Source organism: Pezoporus flaviventris, unplaced genomic scaffold (assembly GCF_033815535.1).
Source record: "Pezoporus flaviventris isolate CSIRO_AGI_PZ_B2104156 unplaced genomic scaffold, CSIRO_AGI_Pfla_v1 ptg000006l, whole genome shotgun sequence".
In the NCBI taxonomy this organism is placed as follows: domain Eukaryota; kingdom Metazoa; phylum Chordata; class Aves; order Psittaciformes; family Psittacidae; genus Pezoporus; species Pezoporus flaviventris.
This window is the reverse complement of record NW_026892554.1, coordinates 21,722,846-21,750,829: the sequence shown is the minus strand read 5'-3', so window position 1 is coordinate 21,750,829 and position 27,984 is coordinate 21,722,846. Positions and strand designations below refer to the sequence as shown.

The 27,984-nt window shown below is 55.0% G+C and overlaps 2 protein-coding genes across 4 annotated transcripts in view; both read right to left on the bottom strand.

The window, feature by feature from the left end:
* The window catches only part of SORD (sorbitol dehydrogenase), a 341,031-nt gene that overhangs the window by 45,221 nt on the left and 267,826 nt on the right, over positions 1–27,984 (bottom strand). The gene's annotated exons all lie outside the window — the stretch shown is intronic.
* Positions 37–27,564, bottom strand: RBPMS2 (RNA binding protein, mRNA processing factor 2). 2 transcript variants are annotated; one of them, XR_009742266.1, is made up of 9 exons: positions 27,357–27,564; positions 15,023–15,100; positions 14,297–14,335; positions 13,658–13,720; positions 11,995–12,145; positions 11,229–11,377; positions 8,161–8,323; positions 686–755; positions 37–412 (listed from the first exon to the last, which is right to left on the bottom strand). XR_009742266.1 is itself a non-coding variant. In XM_061447403.1 (8 exons), the coding sequence occupies exons 1-7, from the start codon at positions 27,414–27,416 to the stop codon at positions 693–695; spliced, it is 603 nt and encodes a 200-aa protein (XP_061303387.1). In that variant the 5' UTR covers positions 27,417–27,564; the 3' UTR covers positions 37–412; positions 686–692. The 2 variants fall into 2 exon arrangements, 1 of the variants encoding a protein (XP_061303387.1); XM_061447403.1 differs by lacking the exon at positions 8,161–8,323.

The following is a 27,984-nucleotide window of genomic DNA, read 5'->3' as shown; positions in this document are numbered from 1 at the left end:
CACAAACGCTAGAACAAACAAACTTACACTCACACATACACAAGTTAAGTGTTTTAATTCATGCCAGAAAACATGCAAAACCCATTGCCTTTCGTTCCCTTCAGCTGAGCCACTGGGACAGGGCGAGCCCGGGGAAGCCCAGGACAGAGACCCCCGGGCTGGGCTTCGGCACAGCCACACTGCGAAGCTCAGCCAGGGAGGATGTCCTGGGGAGGAAGGGAGGGAGGGATGGAGGCGGCGCATAGCCCATGGTGGCTTCACAGTCCAGGGATGGGGGATGCTGGCAGCCCCTGGGGAGCGCGCCGGGGCCGGGTGCCTTGTCACCAAACCAAACCAAGAGGAGTTTGAGTGATCATCCCTGGCACATTGCTCCGGAGAGGCAGGGAGGAGGAACACGAGCCGAGGAGAGACGCTGCAGGAAAGGAGCAGCAGTGAGCAGGGCTGGTTGGATCTGCTCCAAAAGCAGCACCCACAGCCCCTTCTCCATCCTCAGACTTGGGGCAGGGAGAGTTTCCCTGCTCCCACAAGGGTGGGTTTGGCTCCACCATCCATCACTGTTAACCCAACCACACTGGTTGATGTGGGGGGCTGAGCCCAAGCTCCCATCCCTCCTCCCCACAGGAGCCCAAGAATCCCAGGGATGAACAAGGCAAGCACCTGGCTCCAAGAGCCATCAACTACTTACTAACGAACTAACAAAACTGACGAGACTTCCATCCTTGCTGGGTAGCTTCAGAGGGAGGGTACCAGCGCATCTGGAAAAGAAAGCCATGCCAGAGGTCCATGATTCAGGATTATCTCAGCCAGAGCCCAAACCACCAGTTCCTTCAGGCCATGTACAAACTCCACTGATTTTCCATGCTGGAGACATCCTTAACTGAGGCTCCAGGGTGAGCCACAAATACTACCCGAGTAGCATCCCAGCCTGGGGCTGCACTGTGCCAGCACTACACTGGCCAGCTCTGGTGGCTCATGCAAGGACAGGCCCAGGCTCACCAGGCACTGGGACCTGGCCAGGTCCTCCCCCAAGGAGCGCAGCAGGGTCCCACACATCTCAACTACTGTCTGCCTACTGGCATAGCCAGAAGACAGCCACCAAGTACACACTCATGCCTGGCCCTGATCACTACAACACACAGAACATCACCCTCCAAGCTGGGAAAGCTCCTCACCACCAAGCTATATATGAAGTTTACCACTGCAGAAGTGTGCACAGGGAGGGGCTGTTCCCCTCCACCCAGCATGCTCCCGCTCCCCCCCACCCCCCATATTTCCATATTTACATCCTTCCCCTTGTTCAGGCTAAGGCAGGTGGAGGTGGCTCACGTTGGGCATTCAGCATCCCAAAGTGGTGGCCACTCTGCCCTCAGACAGTAGAAGGAAGCATCTCCTCACCACACACTTAAGCCAGACCACCTCTACACGACATGCATTAGGTAAGAACTGGCTCATCCACCACAGAGAAGACCCATGAAGTTTCTAAGACGCAACCCAGCCATCAGAAAAGGCTCCAGGCAAACCACATCATAGGAAGAACTTGGTAGAGCTGCAAACCAGCGAGACTTGGAGGTTTCCCTGGCAGGTCATTGCTGCCACATCTACTGCTGAGGCCTGCTCCTTGCCAAGGAAGGACTGCTAGATGGGGACCCAACAAGAGACACGGAAACAGGAACTGAACAGACACTTTCCAGCTTGTCAGTAGATGCAGCAACCTGGCAATGTCCAGTAGAACAGCATCAGACATCCAGATGCTCCCATTCGGTACATCAGGCTGAGCTGAGGTAGCAGCTTCATGCCCGAGAGCAGCAGGAAAAGTCTGTATCGCTTGAATGAGCATAATCAGAGCAGGAACAGCTCATGGTTCAGTCCTGCTGCTGCTGCTGCTGCAAATGGAGCTGAAACACAGTGGCCAGCCCCACTCTCCTTCCTCCCTAGCTGGTGCTGACAGGCATCAAAGAGCAGCAGCTACACAGAGGGCTGTGGGTACCAGCAGAATGATGGACTGTAAGAGGCAGAAAACCCTCTGGAGCCTGGTGTGAACCGCTCCCCCTGTTAAACCATCCTGGCAAGGCTGTCCCCTTCCCTGAACAAGCCCGGCTGGATGCTCTCCTCCCAAGCACATGCACTACGTGCCAGAGGAAAAACAACAGTATTCCCAGAGCAGCTCCAACCCCCACGCATGGCACTCTCCCACTAAGAGGGACCCTTGGTCAAGGGCATTCAGGCTTTCTTGAAGCAAGCACCCAGATCAGTTGGGCAAAGGAAGAGCTGCAGCCACAGCCAAAGCATCTAGCTTAGCAGAAGCTTTAGAGCTTCTCTAACCCATAGCTGCCTGCACCCAGCAAGGGAGAACCTGCCAGCCAGGGCTCTCTCCAGAGTCAGGTCTCCTCTGCAGGCTCTAAGCATGCAAGAGACCTCAAGAAAGCCACAGCAGGTTGAGATATAAGTGGCAATGAGGGGGAGATGGGGACTGGCTATGTTCTAACCAGGCACACTGTCCACCTGATGCACTACATGACTCTGCAATGCAAGTCTTGCTGCAAAGGTAACCAGGAGTGGAGATGCAGACCTATGTCCCCAGTCCCAGCTGTCCAGAAGCTGTACACAGGCCTCCAGAAGAGTCAGAACTGAAAACCAGGGCACCCAGAGCCTCAGTGACATCCCTTGGATTACTCTCCAAGCCAGGCACATTCAGTCAGTCCCTTCAAACCCTACTCCCTTTACCCTGTAAGAAACAGACGTCTGGCACCCAATGAGGATGCCAAGCCAGAGGCATTGTATTCACTCCTTCATGCAAAGACCTGCAGCATCCTTACTGGAGCTGGAGGGGACAAGAAGCACACACCTCCCAGAAAGCACAGCTGCCTGTGATGGCCAGGCCCTCCCTCCACACGCACAAGGGCTGTGATGCCAGTAACTGAACAGCTTCAAGCATGACTCAGTGACCTCAAGTCTGTCTTCTTGTGACAGCTCCCACAGGGAGGAGCACTGCACATCACATCCCACAGGGAGGAGTTCCTGCTGGATCCCAGCTCCCGTTCAGGCACCACCATCACAATTGAAGCTGTCTATAGCCTGGCACACTGGGCTGGTTGGACTCCTTGTCAGGCATCTTCACAAGGCAAGTGTCACCAAATCAGCTCCCACCTGGCCCCATAGCTCAGTCCATGACACAGCAGCCAGATGTGTCCCATTCAATCCAGTCTTGGGCGGAGGGAATCAAGGACATGGACTTGACCAAGACTCTCCTCCCCAGTCCCATCTAGTGCTATGAACAAAAAGCTATCTTGGTGCCATGCACACCATGCTCCATCAGCCTGTAAGAGGGACCCAGCTCAGCTGCACTCTTGGTGCCCAGCCTGAGGCCACCACACTGGTCTGGGGCACAGTTATCTCCTTCCACCAACACAGGCCACGAAGACAGCAGCTTGGTGCAGGCAGCAGCATCACTGGCAACTATGGGTCCACCACAGTGCAAGGACAGGGGCTCCTTCCTGCCCCCAGCCCTGCCATGGGGAGGCGCTTGCTCGGCAGAGCCCCATCTCCTCAGCAGCCGCAGTCCTTCAGGGCGGAGGTTTCACACTCCAGCACCCTCCCCTCCACAGCTGGAAGTCGTTTGTTCCCTCCTGCCCAGCAGCAACAGGAAACTCCCCCTGCATTCACAAGGCTGCGAGCGCTTAACCCTGGGAGCTGCCTCCATCCCACGCCAGGCTCTGGGTGAGCAGCACGGCTCTGGGTAAGCGGGCACAGCAGCCACACACATGCAGGATCGCTATCCCCCAACCCAGCTCCTCGTCCTCTCCTCAGGGGCCTAAGCCACCTCTGCCCCACACGCACCCCCCACCCCAGGCCTGGCCAAGCTTCCACAGAAATTCTGTGGGGTTTTTTTCTTAAAACACGCACTGTCAGTGGTTACAGCATTAATGAGCCTCCACTTCCGATGGAGCACCTCTCCTTGCCCTCCTCCCTAGGTCTTCAATGCTCATGCACCAAACACAACCACCCTGCCTCGTGGCGGCCCCACATGCCAGTAGCACAGAGGGGCTCAGCCCGGAGGCTGGCAGGAGCTTGTGCAGATGCAGTGATCCTGGGCACAAGCCAAGGCTCTAACACGCTGGCAGGGTGAGGAAATACCTGCCAGGTCCTTCAGCCCACAGAAAGAATAAGGACTTGATGGGATGAGGCAGGAACACCCCTCACTAGCAGGGATGTTTCTGAGACCAGAAGAAAGCACCAGAAGAACCAGACTGGAGGCAACAGCTGGGCAAGAGGACGGTTTTCACATCTAAAGTGTCTCGGCACCTTGCTGTTGCCACAGGAGCAGAGAGGCTCTGCAAACAGAGGGCTCCTGGAGCCATCTGAAAGAGACCACCAGCACCATAGTGGAACGTACAGGACTGTCCCAAGAGGATTGCACCCTGTCAGGCCAAGCCAGAGCACTTCCCATGGGGAGCAGGTTTCTCCAAGAGCTTTCAGAAGATCTGTTATCTCTCAAAATACTACATCTGTCAAGGAGGAAGATGAGAAAGGGTGATTGGAGGCATCTGGCACTGGGTGAAGAAAATAGAGCAAGGGAGGCTTTTACTGGAAGAGACACAGTGTTGTTTCTGTAGCTGCATTAGCTCACAGCTGGAAGGGGGTCTGGCCACATCTGCAACCATCACATCTGCCTGTGGTGATGAGACAGACACCACCAGCTCACTGCAGTCAGCCTGGAGCTGCAGTGTGCAACACCTGTCCCAGGAAACAGCTGGAGAAGATGAATTTGCGCCTTTGCCTGCCACCTTCCAGAGGCCAGATGAAACATCCAGAAGAGCTTCTCCCTTGCTGCAGCACAAGATCAGCACACCTAAATGGTAAATGGGATAAATACTCCATCAGTGCTTCACTTCCCTCGTCATGTCCTCCACTGCCTCTCCCAACTACCCTCAGAATTTCAATTTCCCATCTTGCCCACCATCCTTATGGAGAGCGATTCCTTCAGTAGGAAGGTTAAGATGAAGGATGGATGGCCTGAATACAGAGATCCATCCTCAAGCTGCATTTAGCTCAGGTGGCCTGCCTTTCCTCCTTAGTTACTTCTACATCTTTTTATCTTTGCTTTGCAGTCAGTTCCAGAATCTTGTGGTGCTCAGAGCTGTCCCTACCACTGGAATGGACCCAGCCACCTCCACAGGTACAAGAAAGGCTCCCTGTGCAGGCAGGGACAAAACAATGTTGTGCTCCTGGGAGCTGGTGAGATCCTAACCAACACATCCAAGAGCTGTATCTAGTCACCAGCTCCTGATGCTCAAAGTGATACCTTCAGCTACGCTGCTGCTGAGATAGCCTGACCCTGGCAAGCCACAGATACATCACAGTCACCACTTTCCCATGCTGATGGTCACTGCATGCAAGCCTTGGGCACACCACAGCGGTGGGCAGCAAGAGCTGCTCTGCTCCAGCTGGGAACACAGCTGACAGGGCACAGCCCAGGGCAGGCAAGGACAACCTGCAAAGGTGCACCCATGAGGCACTAATATCACCCATTAGCACTCTCTAGGCACACATTTCCGCGCTCAGCGGTAGGCATTTCACCCAAGCCACACGCTTGTAGGGTCCTTCAGGGGTCTGGGTTAAGCAGAGGAGCATCCAAACATTTGCTGGTTAAGACCAAGCAGCTCAATCCACCACCAAGAATACCTCACTTGCAATCAAATCAAGCACATACATCCCCAAGGCAGCCATGGTGAGGGAGGGCTAGAAGACGTCTCACACCATGTCGAAGAGCATGCAGAAGATGATTGGCACTGATCCATTCTGTTGTTTAGGAGGAGAGTTTTAACAGGCACCCATCCAATGCCTTGTACCCCTCTGGGCCTTGAGGCAGCTTATGCTGCAGCTCATGGAGACATTCCCATCTTAAAGTCCATAGCAAACAAGCGTTTCTCCTTTTCCCGGACTGGACACGAGTTGTGCTGCTTTCCTCTGGGTTGAGCTAGGGAGAACCCAGGCTGGCCACAGCTCAGGGAGTCACTTCAGATGGCATCTTGGTCCAGTTTGCTCATCACGTGTGATTTAGCAAGAATGGCTGCTCAGGTACCTGGAGGAGCCAAGAGCATGACCTGCTTGCTCCTCTCTGGCTAGAAGGAAAGGGCTGGCCTGGGGAGAGCTTACTCAGGGCTGCCTGGGCAGCTATGCCAGCACTAAGTCACTGGTTTAGAAAGACATGAAGGTCTTGAAGAGTGCTTCACACCTCTGGGAAGCATGAAGGTTGCCCAGAAAGAATAATCCTGCAAAGTCCTACGCAAGAGCTCCAACAAACATGCCACAAGTTATCAGGTGTAGAAAATCCATCACTGTCTGCAGTCTCCCATCCCAGGGAGGTTCTATCAGAGCTCAGCTGACACAACACGGAAGTTCAGGAGATTTTTGCAGATGGGACCATGAAATGAGTCCAGAGGTTAGTGGTGCGCAAAGGCAGATCCCCATTGTCCAGCAGATCCACCATGGCCATTGCTTGGTGCTCCAGGGCTCAGCCAGGCTGGTGGCACCAGGTGGTCACACACCCAGCAAGTAGCAGCCTCCCAACAGTACAGCACTGAAAGAGGAGGACCCGAGCCTGCCCCAGCACACCTTCACCATACTCACAGTTCTCACCAGATCACAGCCACCATGATCTGCCTCAGTCCATCCACAAGAGCAGCCACTGCTCAGGAAATCCAGCTTGCTCTAAGCCAGCTTCCACAGCAAACAAGAGGGAAAGGTTTCTTCTGAGCACTGACATCTTCTTTGATCACTGGGCTCTGCCTCAGCTCAGTGCTGGGAAGCCTTAGGGTCCTGCTGGGCTCTTGCACCACCACCATATAGCCATGGTCCAGGCCTGCTCCTTCCACCCACCACTTGCTTGGTCAGGTCCTAAGTTCAGGGACCCGCATCGACCATTTCCTTAAAGCCTCCAGACAAGGCTGCTGCCAGCAGCAGCAACAAGGATGCTCTGAGGGTACCTTGGGCAGCCCCCCCCCCAAAGGACTAGCATCTGCAACCTGCTTCCTGCCTTGAAAACATCTACCCTAGACAGTCTCCTGGGCTCTGGGTACCCCACGTGTCAGCCTAGTCTCCTACAAGCACCATGCTATAACCAACAGCATCAGTCACGTTCTTATGACGTTTCCTACTCCCCACTCAGAGCCTGGCTTTGCAGTACTCCAAAACAAGTGGTTGTCCATCAGAGATGCAATGCAGCCCAACTCCATCACACAGGCAATAGCTGTTCACCTGGTCTCAACAGAACATGACAAGCTGCATCATTATGTTTGCATCAAGCTCTCCCCACGAGACCAGCTCTGCACATCTTTGCACCTCGCAGTCTTGTAAGGGCAAAGGCAGACCTGGCCTCCCATCTTTGATAAATTCTTTCCCCAGTCTCACTACCACACAGAGGAAAAACCACTACCCAGAACCACTGCAACGAGAAGTGAGCCAAGACTCAGTTCCTTCAGTTAGAGCTGACCACAGCAACCATCCTCCCTGACAACCAGTCCCAAGCCAGGCCTTCTTCCCCCTTTGCCTGTGATGTCAGGTTGCAAGGGAGAAGCCAAGCTCCAGGTGGGAACTTGCTCCATTTCCAGTAACTGGAAAGGAAAGAGGTGAGATTAGACCCAGGATTAAGGGCAGGGTCTGTCCCGATATGCGATTCTGGAACAAAGTGACCGGCAAGTGCTGCTGTCTAAGGTGCCCACTAGAATTTAGTTGTGTGCTATCACTATCACGTCACTCACCTCCCCCACCGTGTGCCAGGAGTGAGATCAAGGTGTATATTTCTGGTTGCCCTCAAAGGGTCATGGTTGGGGAGAAACCGGGTTTCCTTCATGCCGAGCGGCAGGGTTGGCCCTGCCCTGGCTCAACCAGGCTGCTCCCCTCCCACCGGCGGGACCTGGCTGAGCCTGGCTCAGCTGGGAGGAGTTGATGTAAGATGGTGCCATGCTGTGTGCGCCATGTCATGTGCTGCCAAGTTGGAGATGTGGGTTAGAAAGAAGGCCTGGCATCTCATTCCCCAGGCTCTGGTGGGTGGGTAGCGTGAGGCCCATGCACTGGGTTGCCAAGGAGATACGGGCTACAGAGATGGGCAGAAGCTTGCAAATCCCATGGTGCACCTTGGAGGAGAGATGGTTACCTTACCAGTCTTTCCAGACGGGGCTGCCATCATGCTTAACACTCCTAGGAATGAAGCTGTAGTACAGCCACTCCACTAGCTGCAATAAGGCATCACTAGGATGTCCCATCTCCAGGGACAGCTCTGAGCTTCAGGGCTAGCCTGCGCTGGCATCATGGCTGGAGTTCACTAGGGACATCAAAGGAGGGATTTGAGAGAGGGTGGGAGGGAGGGAAGGCAAATGGGACAATCTTAAAGTCAGCAGAGTTCCCACAGGTAGAGGCCCTCGGTGGTGCAGGGTCAGGTCACAGTCACATCTGCAGCAGCCAGGTGCCTGCTGGGAACATCACCAACAGCTCCCATTGTGCCAGACCAGGCCCAGCCTGTGCCACCTCCTGCCCCTTGTCAGCCCTCTGGGCAGCTCTCAGGAGGCTGCATAGGTGCAGGGAGCAGCCACCTCCTCTCCTGCTCACTACCAGACTTGAACACAGCTGCAGGAGGACAAGCACTGCAGGTTTAAATCTTCTGTGCCAAGCTCTCACTTCAGCTACAGCCTCCAACTTCATGCCTGCCTCTGGACTGATTGTTATAGAGCTGCGATAGCTCTGGCCATCGCCATGAACATCCTCCACAGCCTCAGGAGGAAGAGCTGCAGCTGTTCTGGAGAACAACCCATGTGCCCACCACCCCACCAGCATGGAAAACCAAGCCCTAACCAGCACAAGCAGAGGGCTCAGCACACCGAGACTAAGGTTAGCCCAGTTTGTGAGCAAAAGTCACTTTACTGACTTGCTCCACCCTGCCCCAGCTCTGCAAAGGAGGGCTCCAGCCTAGAGACCAGGCAGCTCAGACCTGCCAGCCTGAGTAATGTTTAACCCCATAAAACTTTATTGGTAACATATACTGCGCCAGAAGGTCTCCCTGTGAGGCCACTGCCAGCTCCAGCACAAACCAGCAAGGAGCTCCTGTAACTACTCGGCCAGCCCAGGTACTCTTGGAAGAAAGCTGGGTCCAGCAATGTCCTGGAGGGGCTACAGTAGCTCCTCAAATGCTGACTTGCCCCCAGGTCGTATGGACCTCCTTGGGCAAGGACTCCTACCTATACAGGGAGCTCCTTTGCCTCAGGATGATTACTGTGACCAGAAGAGCTCCTTGAAAGCTAGTAGCTTGCCAACTGGAGGGCAGGAACTAAGACCCCAGAGGGAAAAGATGCAGCTGAAGGTGAAGGCCTCCTTGACACCCTCCACTTCAGGAGGGCAGAGTTTTTCTCCCCCATCATGCACCATAAAGCTTGGGGTCTAACCCCTATGCTCAGGGTCTCCATACAGTGACCAATTATCATCCCTGAAGGAACTGCAGTAATGGTTTCATCTTCCCTGTGAGGGTGCTGAGGCGCTGGCACAGGGTGCCCAGAGAAGCTGTGGCTGCCCCATCCCTGGCAGTGTTCAAGGCCAGGTTGGACACAGGGGCTTGGAGCAAGCTGCTCTAGTGGAAGGGGTCGCTGCCCATGGCAGGGGTTGGAACTGGATGAGCTTTAAGGTCCCTTCCAGCCCAACCTTTTCTATGACCTTATCATCCCCTCAACCACATCAGCCAGACCAGAAGGGTTTTTTATTGGTCCTCCTTGCCAGGGGCAATTCAACTGGCAACAGCCCTTAGCTCCATTAACCAACACCACAAGGAGCAGCAAAAAAGGGCTACCCAGGAGCAGAGCACACTCCTCTAGTTGTGGGCACCATCAGTAACTTTCAGATAACACCAACGAGCATCAGCCTCCCGGTGAAGGACCAGCCTGGCTCTGGAGGCTCTTGAAGAACAAGCCAGTGCCTGGTCCTGCCTTGGGCCCTGTACACATCTTGCCTAGCCTGCAGAAGCTTCAGCCCATAACCAGTAAAGGGGCAAAAGCAGCAGAGGCCTGCAGGGGTGCAAGGGGCAGGACAGACAAGTCTACACAAGCCACAAGCTTGCATTCCCTCCACTGCCTCTGTATTGCATTTGGGAGACAAGCTGGGCAGTTACAGTCAAGACACTTGCAAGAAACAAGAGGATGCCAAAGGGCCAACCGAGCATTGGCCAGGTGAACAAGGTGAGGGGACACAGATTTTCCTCTCAATTTGAGTAGGGAAGATAAGCACCCTGCAGAGAGCAGAGGTTAAGTCCCAATGCTCTGGGGTCTAAGCCAGAGTCCCACTGCCATAGTCCCCCATGGCACTACTAAAGGAGCAGAGACCAAAGCAGGCAGAGCACAGCTGGCTGGTAACACTAAGCAGGGCAGGGAGAGGGCCTCCAGTTTCTCCTACACAACTGCTCTAGACCAAGCACCTTAATCTGGAATTACGACACTACTATTTCAGCTTTCCCTTGCATTTCCATGGTTTCAGGGGCTTCATGCTCAGCAGGGGTGTTGGTCTCAATACATTAAAGCGTTCCAGTTTCAGATCAGTACAGGCATCCCTACATCTCCAGCTGTCAGCTACAGACCCTGGGGGACTAGGCAGTGGGTTGAACCACCACCAGCATTTCCAGGGGCTCATAGATGGAGTAACCCTCTCTAGCCTGCATCCAGGGTATATAAACACTGTCCCATCAGAGCTCCTCACTGTGACAAGGACTCGCTCGTCTCCTGCAGGACCTTCTCCTCCAGCTTCAAGAGTATTTGAACTGCTTGGCCCCAAGGGGTCCCAGCTGAGCCCCTCAGCTTCAACACCGAGCTAAGCCTGTTGCCTTTGCCATGACTTCAAGGAGGACATTTTACTTGCTGGCAGGTAGCTTTTCCTCCCAGCAGTTCCAGCCTCTGGCCACAGGGACCAAAGCAGCCAGCCAGAAACTGAGCCCCGACTCTCCCATCTGCCTGCCTCCTGCCGGGAAGCAGGCTGGACCTCCAGGTCAGAAGTCATCATCCAGCCCTGGCTGCTCTGGGCCACACAGACCCATCCCCTGCGGTTTGCTCCGAGCTGGGGGGGGCCCAACGCACTTGAGCCGGGAGGAGGCTCTGCCCGGGAGCCAAGGTGCGGAGCAGCCAAGCAGAACCCGCGGGAGCGAGCGCCAGGGCAGGGGAGAAGGGGGCCGGGTTCTGGCGCAGGGAGCAACTCACCTGAGCGTGAAGAGCAGCAGCTGCGGCGGCGGCCGCTGGGTACGTGAAGGCAGCATGGGGGATGGCGGGGGTCAGCTCCGTGGTGTACAGCGGGTACGGAGCCCACGCCTCTGGCGACGCTGGAATAAGAGCTGCTCCAGTCAGGTCATCTACACAGCAGGAGACAAGGTGGCAGCAGCTCAGTCGCTGGCCCCAGCAGCTTGGTTCAAGGGGTTTCCAACCCCAAGCTGGAGCTTCGCACTGAGACATAAAACCTTGCACCCCTCCAGCATTCCTGTGACAGCTGCTCCTCCAGCCTTGCCAAGAGAGGCCAGGAACAGGCTCTGTCACCGCTCAGCTACCCACCTGGGCTTTGGACACACACACAGGACAGGGATGGTGTCACAGGACGGCAAGACAGAGGACAGGGCTTTCAGCACTACATTACAGGCTGCCCAACAAGCCCCAGCAGGGCTGCTCGCCCCACCAAGCTACACTGAAGGCACGTAACACAGAACCCATCCTTTCTGCTTGGCACCTAGGGACGACTTAAAGGACTTATGGTATCACTTGAACTACCCAAACCAGTTCCGCTCTCCCAACAATCCTAGTGTCAGCCAGAAGCCTTACCAGATGCATGTTACTCTGTTGTAACCCTAATATTCTGGCCTTCTTGCACCAGGCATATTTCAGCCAGAGCATGCATATGTATTTTTCCACCCTGTCAACATTCCCAGGGTTGGGCATCTCCCAGGTTGCACCAGCCATGGCCTCAAAGCATACTCACAAGGGTCCCGTGCAATGAAGTGTGCACCCAAGGCAGGGTGGATGTTGGTAGGGTTTGGCGTGGCCATCAGCTTGCTCTTGGCCATCTTTGTGTTGGCTTTTGCAAACTCTAATCTCAAGGTCTGGGGGTTCTCTGGGTCAAAGCGGATGCCCTGTCACAGAAGAAAGCACAGGAATCTCTCAGAGGGGAGGTTTCCAGTCCAAGCAAGGGCTGTGCCTCTCCATGGAGCAAAGCCCAACTGGGAAACCAAGGCCACCATGATGCAGTCACATGCCCATGTCGCCTCACTGCAACACTCAAGCCCCCACGTGCTTGTATTTCTATGTTTGGCTGGCCTAGGACCACTGTTTCCAGCATGGTGGATATTTCTACCAACACTGACCAGGAAATATCCACCTGCTGGAGCTGGGATAACCCATCTGTACTGGAGCTCCTACCTGTAGTGCTGCTACAGGCAGAGACACTAGCACATGCCACAGTGCCCAAAGCAAGGTCTACAGCAGAGCAGAACCAGATCAGCATGTCTTGCTGCCTAGCTCCCACAGAGTATGCTGATAGTTTTGGGTATGCCACCCATGTTGACCATCTTCAGGTCTTTTTCTTGGGCTGCAGCAGTTTGGAAACACTGTGAATGTGCTAAAGAGCCCATACTAGACAGCTTAGGCCCTGCCATGCAAACAGCAGCATGGGAAGGCTGGTTTCCTTCCTTTCTGAAGGAAGTACCTTCTGGCTGCAGAGGTCTTGGCAGATCAGAGTCCAGGACAAGGACCTGCTCTGCTGACCTGCCACACACTTGACACCTGGGCATTAGGTAAGTGAGGCTTTAACACGGCCACTAGCACCAAGCAAGTCCTACAGCCACATGACAGACCAGCTTTGAACTGAGCCTGCTTCTCTACCCTCATACCCTGGTAAGCTTGACCCAGAGCTTCAGAAAACTCATGTTAAACAAAAGTTGAGCTCCACATGCCTACTTAAAACATTACAAGGTGTCAGCTGGGTATCACTCTGTGCCTGGGATCCACCTCTGTCCACAAGACCTCTCTTCTCATCAGTTTTCCAAGGGCTGGTTCCCCAGAGAAAACCTGGCTGCTCCGGGTACCCCAAGCAAAGCCCAAGTCAAGCAAGTCCCCACCTTGGTGCTCAGTGCTCCCTGAAGAGTAGCTCTGGCCACACATTGACACACGTAAGTAATCCATGCTCATTTGAACAAGGTGGCTCCCTTAGTTCACCAGTCTTCCCCATACAGGAGGGAGCACTTAATGGATGACAAGATCCAGGCTGTGAAGCCTATTTGTTATCAGAGGCCAATTATGGAGTTGCATGCAAACTCAAGGAAAAGAAGTAGCTGTTCTTTCCCCATACCCTCAGAGGCCCTGGAGCAGTCTTCCAGTGGTCAGAAACTACATCTACACCAAGTGTGGAATAGTCTGCATTCATTTGCTCACACTGATGTCAGCCTTAAACAGCTCTGCTGCTTCCCTGGCGAGATGCTGCAGGACCATTTGGCTTCTGTACTCAAGGGCACAGCTATGACACCCTAACACTTCCCATGCTATAGGCAAGCCAGATACAACTTTAGCCCACAGCTATGGGTCTAGCTACAGCATATGACCCCAGACCTCCAGGGTCATCAGGCACTCCCTGCACATTGGGTACTCACATTCAAGGCGTTCTTTGCTGCTTCAGCACCAGCCCGGCTGTCAAAGGTCACAAAACCAACTGGCTAAAAGAAATAATGCTGGTTTTAATTTGGAAGTCTCTTCCAGCTCCTCAAGCTACCTGCTACCCCCTCTGCCCCAGACAGCTTACAGCAAGCAGAAGAGACCCCCTAAAGCTGCAGAGGGCATTCAAGCATTGCTTGAAGTGCCTGAGGTCATCTGCACAAGAACCCTGCTCTGCGGCTGCTCCCACCACACCAAAATGTTTTGGCATTCATGTATGCAGGGGCACTGCTCATCCTGGTAGCCCCCAGCAAGGGTACCCCATGCTGGCATGGAGGACTTGTTAGGAAGGGGAATAGGGTGGGACTGGGGAAGGCTTCTGGCAGCACAGGGTTTGAGGCTGAAGCATCAAGTCTCATCCAGCCCATATGGCCCTGGGAAGCAATAGAAGATATGGAGCCATTCAGCACATACCAAGAACTTGGGGCCACCAGGATAGTGGCGGTGAGCAGAACCCTGCTGTAAACATGGTGCTAAACACAACAATGCTTTACATAGTGAAATAGTATCTGTCCCCCTCCCCTCCCACCATGCCTGGTTTTCTAGCAAAAACCAAGAAAGCTGGAAAAAGGAGATACCTGCTTTGAAGTTAGCTTGATCAGTGACCCTTCATAACCCTGCAGAAGGGAAGAAAGCAAGTCAGTGTCAGGCTCCTGAAAGAGCCAAGCTACAATCAAGACATGACACAACAGCTCCAGGAGGTCCTGTAGCACCAAATCCTTCATAAGGCAGGGTTTGCAGCAGCAGTAGGTACATTAACACTTCTTTGCCACCAAAAGAAGACACTTAAACTAGACTAAGGGCAGAGCACATATCTTAGCTAGTGTCTTCTGGCCCTTTGGGAAGAAATCCCATTTTCTAGCCCTTCATCAAGCTACTAAGACTAGCACCCTGCCAGGCTAGTGTCTACAGAGCACAGTTCACCCCCTGCTAGAAGAGGGCAAACAAGGAAACCCCACTTCCCTCAAGGCAGCCTACATGTTGACCTAGCAAAGGATGGAGAGTTAGGAGATCAGGACACATCCTCAAGGAAGTACTGACCCAGTTGGGCAGCAGAGCTGGTCAAGCAGCCTTCATCAAGCTTGGAGATGGCACGATTTCAACAACTGTCTCCAGGGGAGGGTCACCAGCTGACTACAAGCCATAGGTTACCATGCTGGTTTCATAGCAGGTTCCCCAAGCTTTCACAGAAGGCCAACCTTCCCACTTCATCCTTTCTGCCCCTCTGACAGAGATCCTGGCTGCAAGGTTGGCCATAAGACAGCATCTTTCTTACCAGAGACCAAATTTGAAAAACTTCTTACCTTGAATGGTCGGAAGAGTAGGTAGAGCTCTCTGGGCTTGATATCCACGGGAAGACCACTGACAAACAGTGTCCGTACCTAGGAGAGAGGTCAACGAGGTCTACTGAAAGGAGATGCTTAGCACCAAAGCAGGAGAACAGAGCACAGCTCCGAAGCTAGGTGCAACAGGCGTTAGACACCTTGCACCAAAGGTGGCCTTGCACACACCAACCTTTCCCTGCGGTAGAGGAGCCCTGGCCACTCTCTCCTCCATGACACAGAAGATTTGGTCCTTTATGAATAGTCGCCAGCAGAACAGTCAGGGTTGGTCAGGGCATGGACACCAGCCCCACAGTCTGACTGGACTCTGAGGACTAAAACTTGGAAAGGCCATAGACTGCCAAAAGCACCAACACAGAGTTTGACACATATCAATGGTCCAGAAGAGACTAGTACGTCTCTCTCCAGCTCTTTCTACAGATCATACACTAGATCTCCTTGCCTTAGCCCGTCATGGAACTTCTGCCACCGATTCAAAGAGAGCCCTCAAATTTGAACAAAACCTCACTCCTATACTCACATCTTTTGACTCCTGCAACAGCCTCAGAACATCACTGGGAGGATGGTTTTGGGGTCTGTTCTAGCTCCTCCACCAACATGCATCAGATCCTTCAGAAGCTGCTCCCAAAACAGCTCTGAAGGGTGTTTATTGTGCCCAACCAAAAACCAGCTGTGCTGCACAAAGTCCATGGAGGCTGCTGCTCTCTCCAAGCTGTAGAAGTCATTTCCTGAGACCAAACACACTCAGCGCATATAAGCTAAAATTGAGTACCAGAGGAAGATTCCAATCCAAAGTCTTGAAATTATCTATGACAGTTCACATGCATAGCCAGGAAGAACAGTGCTGAAGGCTCATGGCCTGGGAGAACTCGGACCATCATGGCCACCTTCTCCCTACACACTGGGAGACACTGGCCTGGGAGCCTGTTTCCATAGGAAGCACCATGATGAAGCCTCCAAGACTTCTCAGCACAGAGCTACAAAGGGAAGTTATGCGCAGAGGTCACAAAGACACTGGTGATCATTAACAAGGACCATGAGACCACAAGCACAGCTCAGGCAGCACTGACAGATGGGTGAGGGAAGATAAAAGACTACATGAATAAGATGGAGCTCTGTAGTCCTCACTTCTCACTGCACAGGGATGTCGCCCTCTGAGCCTGTCCCAACCAAACCATGAGAAGGTCATGGAGCGATGACCAAATGTTCAGAATGGCAGCAAATAGTCCCAGACACTTTTGAGCTGCAAAACACGTAGCCAGACCAGGAGCTTTCCAAGCCAGACCCCATCTCCTAGCCTGTTTCCAGGCTGGAGTAACCCCACTGCATTTGCAGGGCAGAAGAAATCTGCTCCCACATTTTAGCTTCCACTCCACCATTGTCCCTTCCCAGACATTCGACACATGGTTAAACTTCTTTTGCCACCCAAGTCAGCAGCACACACTTGCCCTGGGCTGGAGACAGCAAACACCTAAAAACACAGGAGCATGCAGCAGAGCCTCTGCACCCTCTCATTCTGGAGGCAGCCTCCTCCAAGCAGGGAAGTTTCTCCTTTTTACAAAGGGGACACAGGGCTCCCTGAGCTCCTGTGCCCAAGATAGTCCTGGCAGGGCAGAGAGACACCCTTCACATCAACTCAGGGCAGCTTAAGCCCGCCAGGACAGAAAGTAATCACGTAAGCCTTGGGACCTCTGCCCCTCTTGCTCTCTGTGCACACTGAGACCAGCTGCCACCACCCAGTGAACACCCCAGTGTGCCGCTACCACCCCCATCGGTATGCAGAGCCCTTCTCCAGCCTGGTGTGCCTCAAGACTGCTGCAGAATGCAGCCACTGAGCACCCTTCCCTCCAAGAGCAGCTTTCTTCCCATCCCCTCCCTGGTTCTTCGGTATGAATGGCCCTACCACACACCCCAGCTTTTGCTGTGCCCTGTCTAGGGAAGCAGGATGCTATCTGCAGCACTCCAGAAACACTTTCCAAGCCCAGGCTCAGGCTGACAGTACTCCCACCCTGCCCAGCCCCTCATTTGATGCTTTGATGGATCACTCCAGGGCCACCTCATGCCCAGACAGAGCTGGCAATGGCACGGCACTGTCTCTCATTGTGCTGGCTGCCTCTAAGACTTTGGCGCCTGTGCTTCAGCACCAGCTACATGGAGCACTCGCAGTGCATTCCCAGAAGACACACAGCCATCTCTTGCAGGGGAGGTCTGTGCAGTGTGGTGGCACACATGTGCCTCAGCCATGTGAAAGCACCATCCCTTTTCAATATTTCAGGATCTCAGGACCCCAGAATGGATGTTTCTTCCAAGCAGATAGAAAACTGCATCCCTGTTGGGTCTCTAAATGGTCCCGTGATGTGTCATTTGGTAAGTCCTTGCGACAGGCACGACAGAATGAAAGATGCATGGCTGCTCAGGGAAGGGGAACTCAGCTACTCAGACCCCTTACAAAAGCCTGAACAGAGCAATGCAGGCTCTTTGTGAGAGTAACAAGCTCCTAATGCCAGTCCCATAAGTTGCTGCTGAAGACAGCAAGAAGAGACCTTTTCTTGAAGGCCAAAAGCTTCCCTTGGCCTCCACCAGTCTGTCACCATACACTGCATTGGGAAGGGTATCTCAGCCAAACCACAGCACCCACCAAGGGCTGTCATCACCCCAAAGAGAGCCTGGAAACAACCAAATGTCACCAGCTGCAAATCTATGAACAAGGTTTCCCCAGAGGATCTCAGCACAGACTAAGGAAGGTCCCTGCTCAGAAGAGCTTGCTAAAGGTGAAGAGATGAAGTGATTTGTTTTCCAAGATCTCTGCAATTCTGCACATTCATTAAGTGGTCTAGAAAAGGGTAAGGGGAAAGTGAAACCAAGGTACCCAGGGAAGGGAGAGTGAGGCTGGTGAGACCTGAGGACAGAGTGAGGTGAACCAGAGGGAGATCGCTTCCAAGACAAGTTGTAAACATGGGATCGGCAGCAATCAGAAAGCAAGGAGATCTGGGTTATCCCACAGGAGAAAAGCAGGAGGCAACTTGCCAGTCTGAGCATCCTGTGCACTGTGCCCAAGCCTGCTCCAACCTCCTCGCCCTGCTCCGGAAAGAGGAAACTAGATGAGGCCAACAGGGTCTGAACAAGCATCTCCCAATGGATTAGCTGAACTGGGACTCTCCAGTCACTCCTCTGCAGACCTGCAGGCTTTGGGAGGCCACCAGGACCAACCAGGGCCAATGGAATCCCACCTTGCACTCAACATGCAAAGACAGGGTAGGTTCTGCTTAAATAAATTTCCCTGCTTCGACACCCTGCCACCAACCAGCAGGTTCAGCCTCCCCAGAGCAGCTGGAAAAGCCACAGGAGAATAAGGAAATCTCTTCTGAGCAAGCTGTGGAGCTGCCTGGGCCAACTGTATGTTCAGCAAGAACTCTGAGAAGATACAGCAGAAGCACATCTCCAGGAGTACCTTGTTCTTAGACTCCAGTGGTAGCAGCCACTCAAGACACCAGGCAGGAGCAACCCCATCTTGCCCAGGATGGCTGATCCAAACAGGACACACAGACAGGAGGGAAGTGGGGCAGGGAGCAGCTCACGTACCAGACAGCCCTGCCGCTGCTCCGGGCCCTGCACAGAACACTTCCCTTTCCCCATCCTGCCCCCCCAGGGATCTCCCCAGCCCAAGCACCTGGCAGGGATGGGGGAGAGCCATGGAAAACAGGACTTGTGCCAGGAGGAACAAGACCATCTAGGCCATCTCTTTGAGAGGGGGGATCCCAGCATAGCTTCCCCCGCAGGATGGAGGGAGGGACAAGGACAAACCCAGCTAGGGCTCAAGTGGCTCTGAAGCACTCACACAGCTGTGTCTCACAGAAGAGACACATCTATTGCAAGCACAGCCAAGTACTTAGCACCAAAGCTTTTAAGAACCCAGGCAGAAACACCTGCCTCTTCCTACCGGAGCTCCAGCAATGCCAGGACATCAGCATGGGTCTTACAACATCCACATCTCCCAGCCATGTCTGCTGTTAAAGAAGAGCTCTTGAAAGGGTCCCAAGAGGAGCCAGGCACTGCCCTGGGGCCCAGCAAGGGTCAGGTTATGTGAGAAACATTACAGGTGAAGGCATGAGTACCTACCTCCAGCGAGGTGGCTCTGCTGGGTCTCCAGTGCCGGGCTTCTGCTGAGAGACTGCTCTAAATCATCCCAGAAGGAACAAAGCTGACCCTCCCCTCCTGCAGGATCAGCCCTGGTTTTGCATAGCTGTAGCCTCTCCAGTGCCACAAAACCAGCCTGGTCCTAGGGCCAGGCTCCCACCACCTGGAGCACACAAGCCTTTATCACCAGCAGTTAGGAGACATCCAAGAACAGCTACAGCAGGAACATGCTCTAGTGCCTCATCTGCACTATACCACTAGGCACCCCCTGCTCCAGGAAGCCACCCACAGCTACATGCCATTTTTCCTGGACACAAGCCATCTCCCTCTCGTTCACACCAATACATCCACTGAGACTTCACCCTGTGCCAGCAGCCAAGGCAAACCTTCGCGCCATCCAGGGCCAAGCTCAGCCACAGCATCCCCAAGGCAGTCCTCGGGGTGCCGGCAGCTCAGACACATGGGCTGCAGCTCTTCCCCTGGGAGAGCATCACAGCGGTGTGCCCAGTGGCACCCGGGGCCACCAGCAGAGCTGCAGGGGGAAACGCAGCCCAGGCCACTTGACGCAAGGCCGCTGGAATGCGGCGAGGCTGCCCCAGGAGCCAGGACTTATAAGGCACAGAGGCAAAAGGCAGGGAGGCGAGCTGGCAGGCCAGGGCTGCAGGGAGGGAAGCGCTCAGGAGCTGGCCACAGGGCTTAGAAACAGGACAGCTCCCTCCTCTCACTGCCCATACGGACATGGGGCTGCAGGGTTCCCGTCCTGGGCAGGTTTGCACATCAGCACATCAAACTGCCCAGCATGCTTCCTGAGGGGAAGAGGCTTGCTAACAGGCTCCATCACTGCTCCATGCCTCAGTTTCCCCCTCACCAGCAGTACTCGATAGCAGAGAGGCTGCAGGAGCTGTCTGCCCACTTGCAATTCCAGCACTGTATCCTCAATCCTGTGTCCACAGGCCAGTAGCCCCGAGTCCCAGCATAGGATCAGACCAGGAGCTGCTCCAGCCAGTAAGCCCCAAGCACCAACACAGCAACCCACACACACAAGAAATGTGTTCACCCATCCCCAGAGGGCAAAGAGGGCCTTAAATCATGCCCAGCACTTGAAGCAAGGAGGCATTTCCCTCCCAAATCAGCCTTTTGTACATAAGGCACCCCAGGACCCACATCCTGCTCACCCAGAGGGGAGGAAGGCAGGCTCACCACAAGTGCACAAGCAGTTTACTCCCTGAGGCTGGGGCATTTCACATGTGCCACCACTTACAGCTGGATCAGCCCATCCCAGCACGGCTCTACCCTGTGCCAGGCAGGGAGGGTGCCAGCAGGGCTCAGTAATCCCTATGGTCAGGGTAGCAAGGCATTTGGAGCGAGGGGGAAGCAGAGAGAGGCACAAGCCCTGCCTGGGGAGCAGGAAGCACATGTGAGCTGATAACCCTGGGCACAACGAGGCAGAACCCAAGAATAGTGCATAGCCCTCACAGAGGAAGTGCTGCTGGAGCAGCTCTGCCCTCCTATCGAGGGCCATCCCCTGCATCGCTGCAGGATCCCATGGAATGAGTGGCACCCACCCATGAGTTCAAAGCTGTTGAAGCATTTGTGGAGGTCAGTTCCACAACTCCCAAGGAATTACTGTCCCAAAGGGCCAGCTCCCCAGCTCAGGGAGATGCTGGTTGAGCATCCTCAGGATGCCATTGTGGCATTCCACCTTGCCAAGAGGTCTGCTAAGCTAGAGGAGGATGGGCACAAGTATCGCAGCCAACGTGCTGAGGGATGCTCACATCCACACACATGCTACCCAACCCATGGCACTAAGCCCCTGGCTTCAGAGACCCAGCAACACATGTGCCACCCTCTGATGTTCAGGGACCTACAGATCCCTTTCACCACTGGCTGGAGCCATGGACCCTACCCAGAGGGGCAGCTCTCATACCAGGTAAACCTGCTGCAGACCAGCTCCTGGCATTTGCTCTTCTGCCAGGATACACAGAGGTGAGCCAAGTTCCTGCTGGCCTCAGCCCAGAGAAGAACACATTGGTATGGATGCAGGACCCTCACAAGGTACATTCTCACCTCTTAAGCAAGTAGATCTGTCTGCTCCACCCTCCCACAAGGTGATTCCTGAGCACTTTTCAGTCCTGTGCCTCCTCTGCCCACAAAGGCACTCGAATATCTCCTTAAACCAACCCGATTTGGGGCAGCACACCGCTAGCTGCCGCAGCCCCAGGGAGCATGTCTGGTACCCCCACAGCCCAACAGCAAGCAAGTCTCTCACAAAAGCCAAGTGACAGCAAGCTGAAAGCTTGCAGGGGCTCTCTGCTGTTGACAGTGGTTATTGGAGTGGCACCCCCATCACAGGGAGACCTTTGGGTACACCAGTAGGATGACAAACACCCACAAGACTAAGCCCACCATTGCATCAGTATAGTTCTTGGCAAGACAGCCCTCTCCACTGCCCAGTGGCCCTGTCCTATCCAAATATGGGCCAGGAATGTCCATCCCAGCCAGCATCATGCCCCGATCTCCCCACAGACCCCAAGCAGGCACCATTCCATACAACACAGAGACAAGATAGAGACAAGACCCTGAGCCCAGAAGGAGAGCCTGGGGAGCAGAGTAGAGCACACAGCAAGAATGGATACAACGCACAGCCCAAGCCTTAAGGTACCCACAAGGAACAAGTCACGTCCCAGCCTGCTCCACACTGGCACCCACTGTGGGCAGAGAAATCCTGGGAAGCAAAGCTTCCTTCCCTCCTCCAGTACTTCCCAAAGGAGCTGGGTGCTCTCTCCAAGTCCACAGCTTGTTCTGCACTTCAAGCCACTGCTACAGGTGGCCTGGGGAAGTCACACTTTCAGACAGACACTGGCCTCCAGCTACTGAAAGCAGATGGGACCAACACACATCCCAGGTCAAGAGCTTCTGACACACAGCCATGAACAAGACCCAATCCCACACTAAGGCAAGAACTCATCATCACATTCTCTGCAGCACAGGACTGAATGTACCACACCAAACTAGGAGATGCAACATCTCCATAGCCTCTTCTGGGCTATGCAGCAGGACTGGAGATTCTCCTCAACAGGTAAGACTGCCCTCCTGGGTCCTTGGGTTTCCAGCAACCACAGCCTGTGGCCAAGTAAGCTTGGGCTCAGTGACCAAGTGGAGCAATGTGCAAGGCCAGCACATACAATCCCACACAAGTGTCCTCTAGAGATGCCCATCCCAGCAGCCACTCAGCTGGATGGAGGCAGGATCTCATAGCTCTGCTTGGTCACCCTACCCTAGCACAGGACACTCGGCCAGTTGGGCTGGAGACTTCCTTCTCATAGAGCACACAGCAGAGGTCAGCATCTTGTCCCTGTCCACAGGACTACGCGGAGGAGACGATGCTCACTAGACAGCTGGACAGAGCAAGCCTCAGCACTATCCCTGCTCCCATCTCCAAGTAAGAGCCGGCAGGTGAGCCCTGGGGCCAAAGGAAGCCTTGCCACCTCAGACCCACCAAGAAAAGCCCAGACTTTGCAGAAGCCTCTAGCTCTACATGCACTGCCCTCCAGCCATCATCCAAAGCACCACAACACCCCTTTGCTGGGGTGAAATGAGAAGAGCAGGCGTGGGGACAGGCAGCATCTCAACCATATCATGACCTCCTCCTCCTCAGACATGCTGGGCTAGCTCAGGATCACAGCTACCCTGACACACTTCAGCATGGCCCTGGTTCAGCAGCTCCAGTGCTGGGGCTGAGTCCCACCACCATGCTCCCCGACCAGGTCCAGATTCACAGCACTGGGAATGCAGGAGAAATTTGGTTTCAGCCATTCCACATGGCACACATGTCTTTTAAAGCACAAATGAATCCTTCCCATTTACAGCCTCTGTCACATGAGGCTGCAGAGAAGTCTACTGAGAAGGCTACTGGGTCCCAGCCAGTGCCTGGTACTCCTGAAGAGAAGGGGCTCACCACTGCACGAGATGCTGACCACCTCACTTCCACACTCATGCCCTGGTGAGATTTCAGGCTGAAGCCTTTACTTCAGGCCCTCAGAGGTCCAGGACAGGCAGAAGCATTGGTCCATGATCCAAGCAGCAAAGTTTTCATGACTTGGCACAGCCAAGACCAGCAAGCCTAAGGGGCCTTTTGGCTCCAGAAGTCCTCTGTACCAGTTCCAGCAAGAATCATACTGGACCTTCTACACCACCAGTTCCTCTAGCAGAGACATGAGGAAGCACAGCAAAGCCTGAACCACTCTTGGCTCCCTTACAGACATCTCCAAGCGTTTCTGAAGCTGGGTCTCATTTACTAGACCAGCTACACAGCCAGGTAGCAGGAGGAAGAACAGTTAGCCCATCTCGGGGTCCTGCTGGGATATTGATGCTCAAAACAACTTAGACTCGTGTCTAAAACTTTGATTTGGAAGAGCAAGAAAGGAGAAATAACCTTCTTTACAGGGTATTCACAGAGGCATATTTACATTGTCCTGGACATGAGGAGATAACAGGGAGATTCCCACAACTCTCCCCCAGTAAGAGCAGTCATCGATACACCAAGAAGAGGTCTGGGAACACACCAGTTCCCAGAACCTCTGTGTGCATGGTGACTTCAGGGTATGTGCTCAGCCAACAATCTGTCACTAATAGAAAGCTGCATCTAACACTGAGGGGACTTTTATGATGCATGAAAACGGCTCTGAAGCACCATCCTGCTTCAGCCAGACCAAGTACAAGACGATTAGCAAGCGGTGAGCACAACTACTACACCCTGAAGTTCTTTGTAGCAAAGAGCAGCATCACAGAGTCATTTGGCTTCAGAAATTATATTAACCTTATTTGTTTCAAGTCAGAGAGCTAGAATCCATGCATGCAAGAGGTATCCAGGTCCACTCAAGCAGAGATTACAGAAATCAAGAGATGCCTGGCACCAATCCAGGAAGTGCTACAGGCATCCAGCACGTAACACAGGCTGCTCACCACTGGCATTCCCATGTGGTTCTGGCAGCACCATTGTGCAACAGCTACAAAAGGCCAAGGATGAAATACTCACTACTTCAGAGTCCCCCTAGGAGCCAAGAGCCTCCTGCCTCCCCTACCAGGGCATCTTTAACAGGTAACGCTGCACAGCCTTGCTGTGGACCAAAAGGGAAGATGATCCTTTCCTAGCAGGTAGCTTCTAATGGTCCTCATTTTACATTTGATGCTTTCCACATTCAGAAGTCCATGATGTCCAACCTACCATGATAGCAGCAGCCACCACCCATGGACTTGCAAGCAGGCCCTTGAGCCCTGCCAAGGGAAGGGGCCAAGAGGGCATGCGGGATAACCACAGACTTCAGCCACCCGCATCTAGACAACCAGTTCCAGATTTCCCCTGCTCCCCATGAACCCGGAACTGTCCAGTGACCTCCTGGGAGAGTAAGGATTAGATTCCAGAGTAGAAACAACGCTTTTACACCAGAAAGAGCAGGGTGAATGCATGGGGTCCTTAATGCAACATGACCACGAACACAACACACAGCATCCATGTCCAGGTCCTCCGGAGGCTGGAGAACGCTCTGCCTGCAGCAGGGGTGTGCAGCACCCAGGCAGCTCCTGCCTCACACCACCCCTCAGGAGTGCTGTCACACAGATTGGCGGCTGCCTGGAAAACTAAACAGAAGATAGCAGCAAGTGGGGAGGGACTGAGCTTGGGGAGGTGTCTGGTGAGGAACAGCAGGGACTGACATTAGGCCCTGTTTGTTTAACATTCCCGTTAACGACCTCGAGAGGAGAAAGAGGCATTCCTGTCCTCCGCATGTCACCGGGCAGGAAGCGGCTGCGAGATCCAGGGGCTTGCAGATAAGATAAAGGGAAAGGCTGAATTTGGGAGCTTCGCCCCACACCATATCTGGGGTGCACGGCGCCCTTCTGCAAATGCTCAGGGATGCGGCGACGGAGGCTCATGGAGGGGGGGAATGGAGGAGTGTCTGCAGCACCAGGATCTGGCTGCTTTATCCACACAGTACGGGAAGATATCCCAGCACACCTCCTGTGTACGCTGGGACTGAAAGATTCCACTTTGCACTAAATATATTTATCACTCTGTGTCAAGGGAGCTCCGGGCAAGAATCTGGGCTGGATCTGGAATTAAGCCCCTCAGACCACACCAGGACCCTGAACACAAGGTCACTCCTTCTGCCACCACTAGCTGCTTCTGCAGTGAGGAATGGCTCCCGGTCAGCCAGGAGGATGTACAGGGAAAGCAAACGCTCCGAGGGCTCCCACAGGCTCAGGGTAGCCACCACAGAGCCCAACCAGCAGCTCATCACCCACAGCATTATTTGTGATGGATCCTGGCAGAGAGAGTCCTTCCCAATAGCAACCCCACCAGGGATGGGGACACCCCCACTAGTCCCAGCCCATTAGCTCCCAGGCATCCTCAGCCACCTCTATGGTGGTCAGTCCTTTGTTGCACCCCTGGGTGCAGCACCCAATGAAGCAGCAGACCATCTAGCAGGGTGTATGGAGCCGTTCCCCTCCAGCACACACCCAGGGGTGACATGATGGAGAACAGGGACTGCTTCTGTTCAACTCCTGCCCTATTCCCAAGGGATATAGTCCTTAACTCTGTTTTCCAGCCACTAAGCATCACTCCAGAGAGGACTTGGCCTCCCCAGAGGGCTGGGATTTCCAGGCTCCCAAAATGCAATGGCTTCCGTCACCCACTTTGCCAGACCACCATCCAGCAGCAGGGAACAGGCCCGCACCAGGAGCTCACCCGGCCAGCACCAGAGGGGCACCAGGCCAGCTGGAGCAACGCCACTGGGATGCAACAAGCGGCACTGACCTCAGGGAGCTTCGCAGGCCAGTGAATAATTGGATCAAGGAGCCCCACTGTCCTGCGCGCATGCGTGCAGAGCCCACAGAACCTCCGCATCCAAGCCTCCAACACCAAGGAAGCAGCACACAGTCCCCAGTGCTTGGTCTATCCCCACCCACACCAGAGCCACTCAGTGAAGCTGGGACATGTCACCAGCATCACATCACCTAAGCCTTGCTCCATGCAGGGTGGAGAAATGCTACGGCCACCACCTGCCAATCCATTCCACCCCATTACCCACATCCCCCCATGCTGGGTTGGAGACCAGTGGGTGCAATGGCCACAGGACAGCTGGCGCATGAGGACCGCGTGGCTCCCATGGGTGGTGGAGAAAACCAGGCGCCATGTTGCGGCGGTGCGAGCGCACGGCGCGCTGGAGCTAGCGAGGGGAGGGGACACGGCACCTCCCCGGGTGTGAGGACTGCAGCAAAATGCTGCCAAGGCCGGGCATTTTCCAGCACCCTCTCCAAAATGGACGGCAGCGAGTGACCCACTGCATCAGTGCCTGCTGGAGGGACGCAATGAGAGAGGCGCTGTGCTTACAGTGATGCTACCAACATCACTGCAAGAGAGCCAGAGAGCAAATGTGTAGGGCTGCAAGCTCAGCTTTGGCATGGTGCTACAGACAAGAGACCCTTGCAAGCCCTCCCAGCAGAGTCCAGCAGCAGGCAGGCTCCAGCTTGCAATAGCCATCTAAGAGAAGGGAACTGCTGGCAGGGCAGCTCACAGCCCTCACCAGGCTGCCAACAGGGAGCTAAGGAAGATCTCCACCACCATGGTCCAGGTGTACCCACATGGGCAGAGCAGTGCCTGGGTGCCAGAGCCTGGTGCCCTCGAGCCACAGGGACTTGGGGACAAGACACTGCCCATGGGCACAGGCTGGAGGGAGCAGGTACTTGCCAATCCCCTGCCCCAGGGGTGCTACAGGGACACAAGGCTGACGAGGGGGTTCCCAATCCCTGCTGCATCCGCGGGATGGCCCGGGGGCGCCAGCTCTAAGAGCTGCTCGCAGCGCCCTGCCCGAGGTGCTCCAGCCCCAGACCCCGATTCTCCATACCCCGGCTCCCAGGTCGGGGCAGCCCCAGCATCCCTTCTCTGCGCCCCAACGAGCCAGGGCTGCAGCTCCAACGCCGTGCCCTCGGTTCCTCGAGCACGGCGCTGTGCTCCGGCCCCAGTTCCCCTACACGGCGGTGCCACATCCCTGACGCCTCATCCTCAATTCCCCGACGCCGCCGTGCTCTATCCCAGGTCCTCCAGCCCCGACGCCCCGCCGCTCCAGCCCCGCCATGCCTCGTCCCCGGTTCTCACCTCCTCTTCGACGTTGCCGCTGCCGTTGGTGTGCTCGGTGTCCTTGTTGAGGTTGCTCATGGTGAGGTGCCGGGGTAAAGGGGCGAACGGGGCGGGGGTGGTGCCGGCTGCTTTGGAGCTCCGGTGCGGTGCCGGTGCGCAGGGGCGGTGCCGGGCGGTGTGGGACGGCGCTGCCCTCCTGGCTCACATGCGGCGTCCCGGGACCTCGCCGCCGTTAAGGGCCGGGCCGGGGGTAGCGGGGCCGAGCGGAGCGCAACGAGCCGCAGCTGCGGGGCCGACGCGCCCCAGCCCCCGCCGCTCCCGGTGCCGCCGCCGAGCACCGAGCAGCGGGGCCGGGACCCGCCCGCCCCCGCCCCGCCCGCGCGGGGCCGCCCCCGGGCCTCCCGCCGCCAATCCCGGCCCGGCCCGGCCCCGGGGGAGCGGCGCCGCTGCCCTCCTCTCGCTGGGAGCGAGTTATTTTAATTATTTTCGTCCCCCCTCCTTGCTACGAAAACTTTCCCAACTTTGATGAACTCCTGCGCTCAGACTTCCTTAAAGGGCCCGCCCGCCCCTCCGCCCGCAGGCACCCCCGCGGGGTTCAGCCACATCCGAGAGCCCCAAGACGGCCCCGCTGTGACCCCCGAGGAAA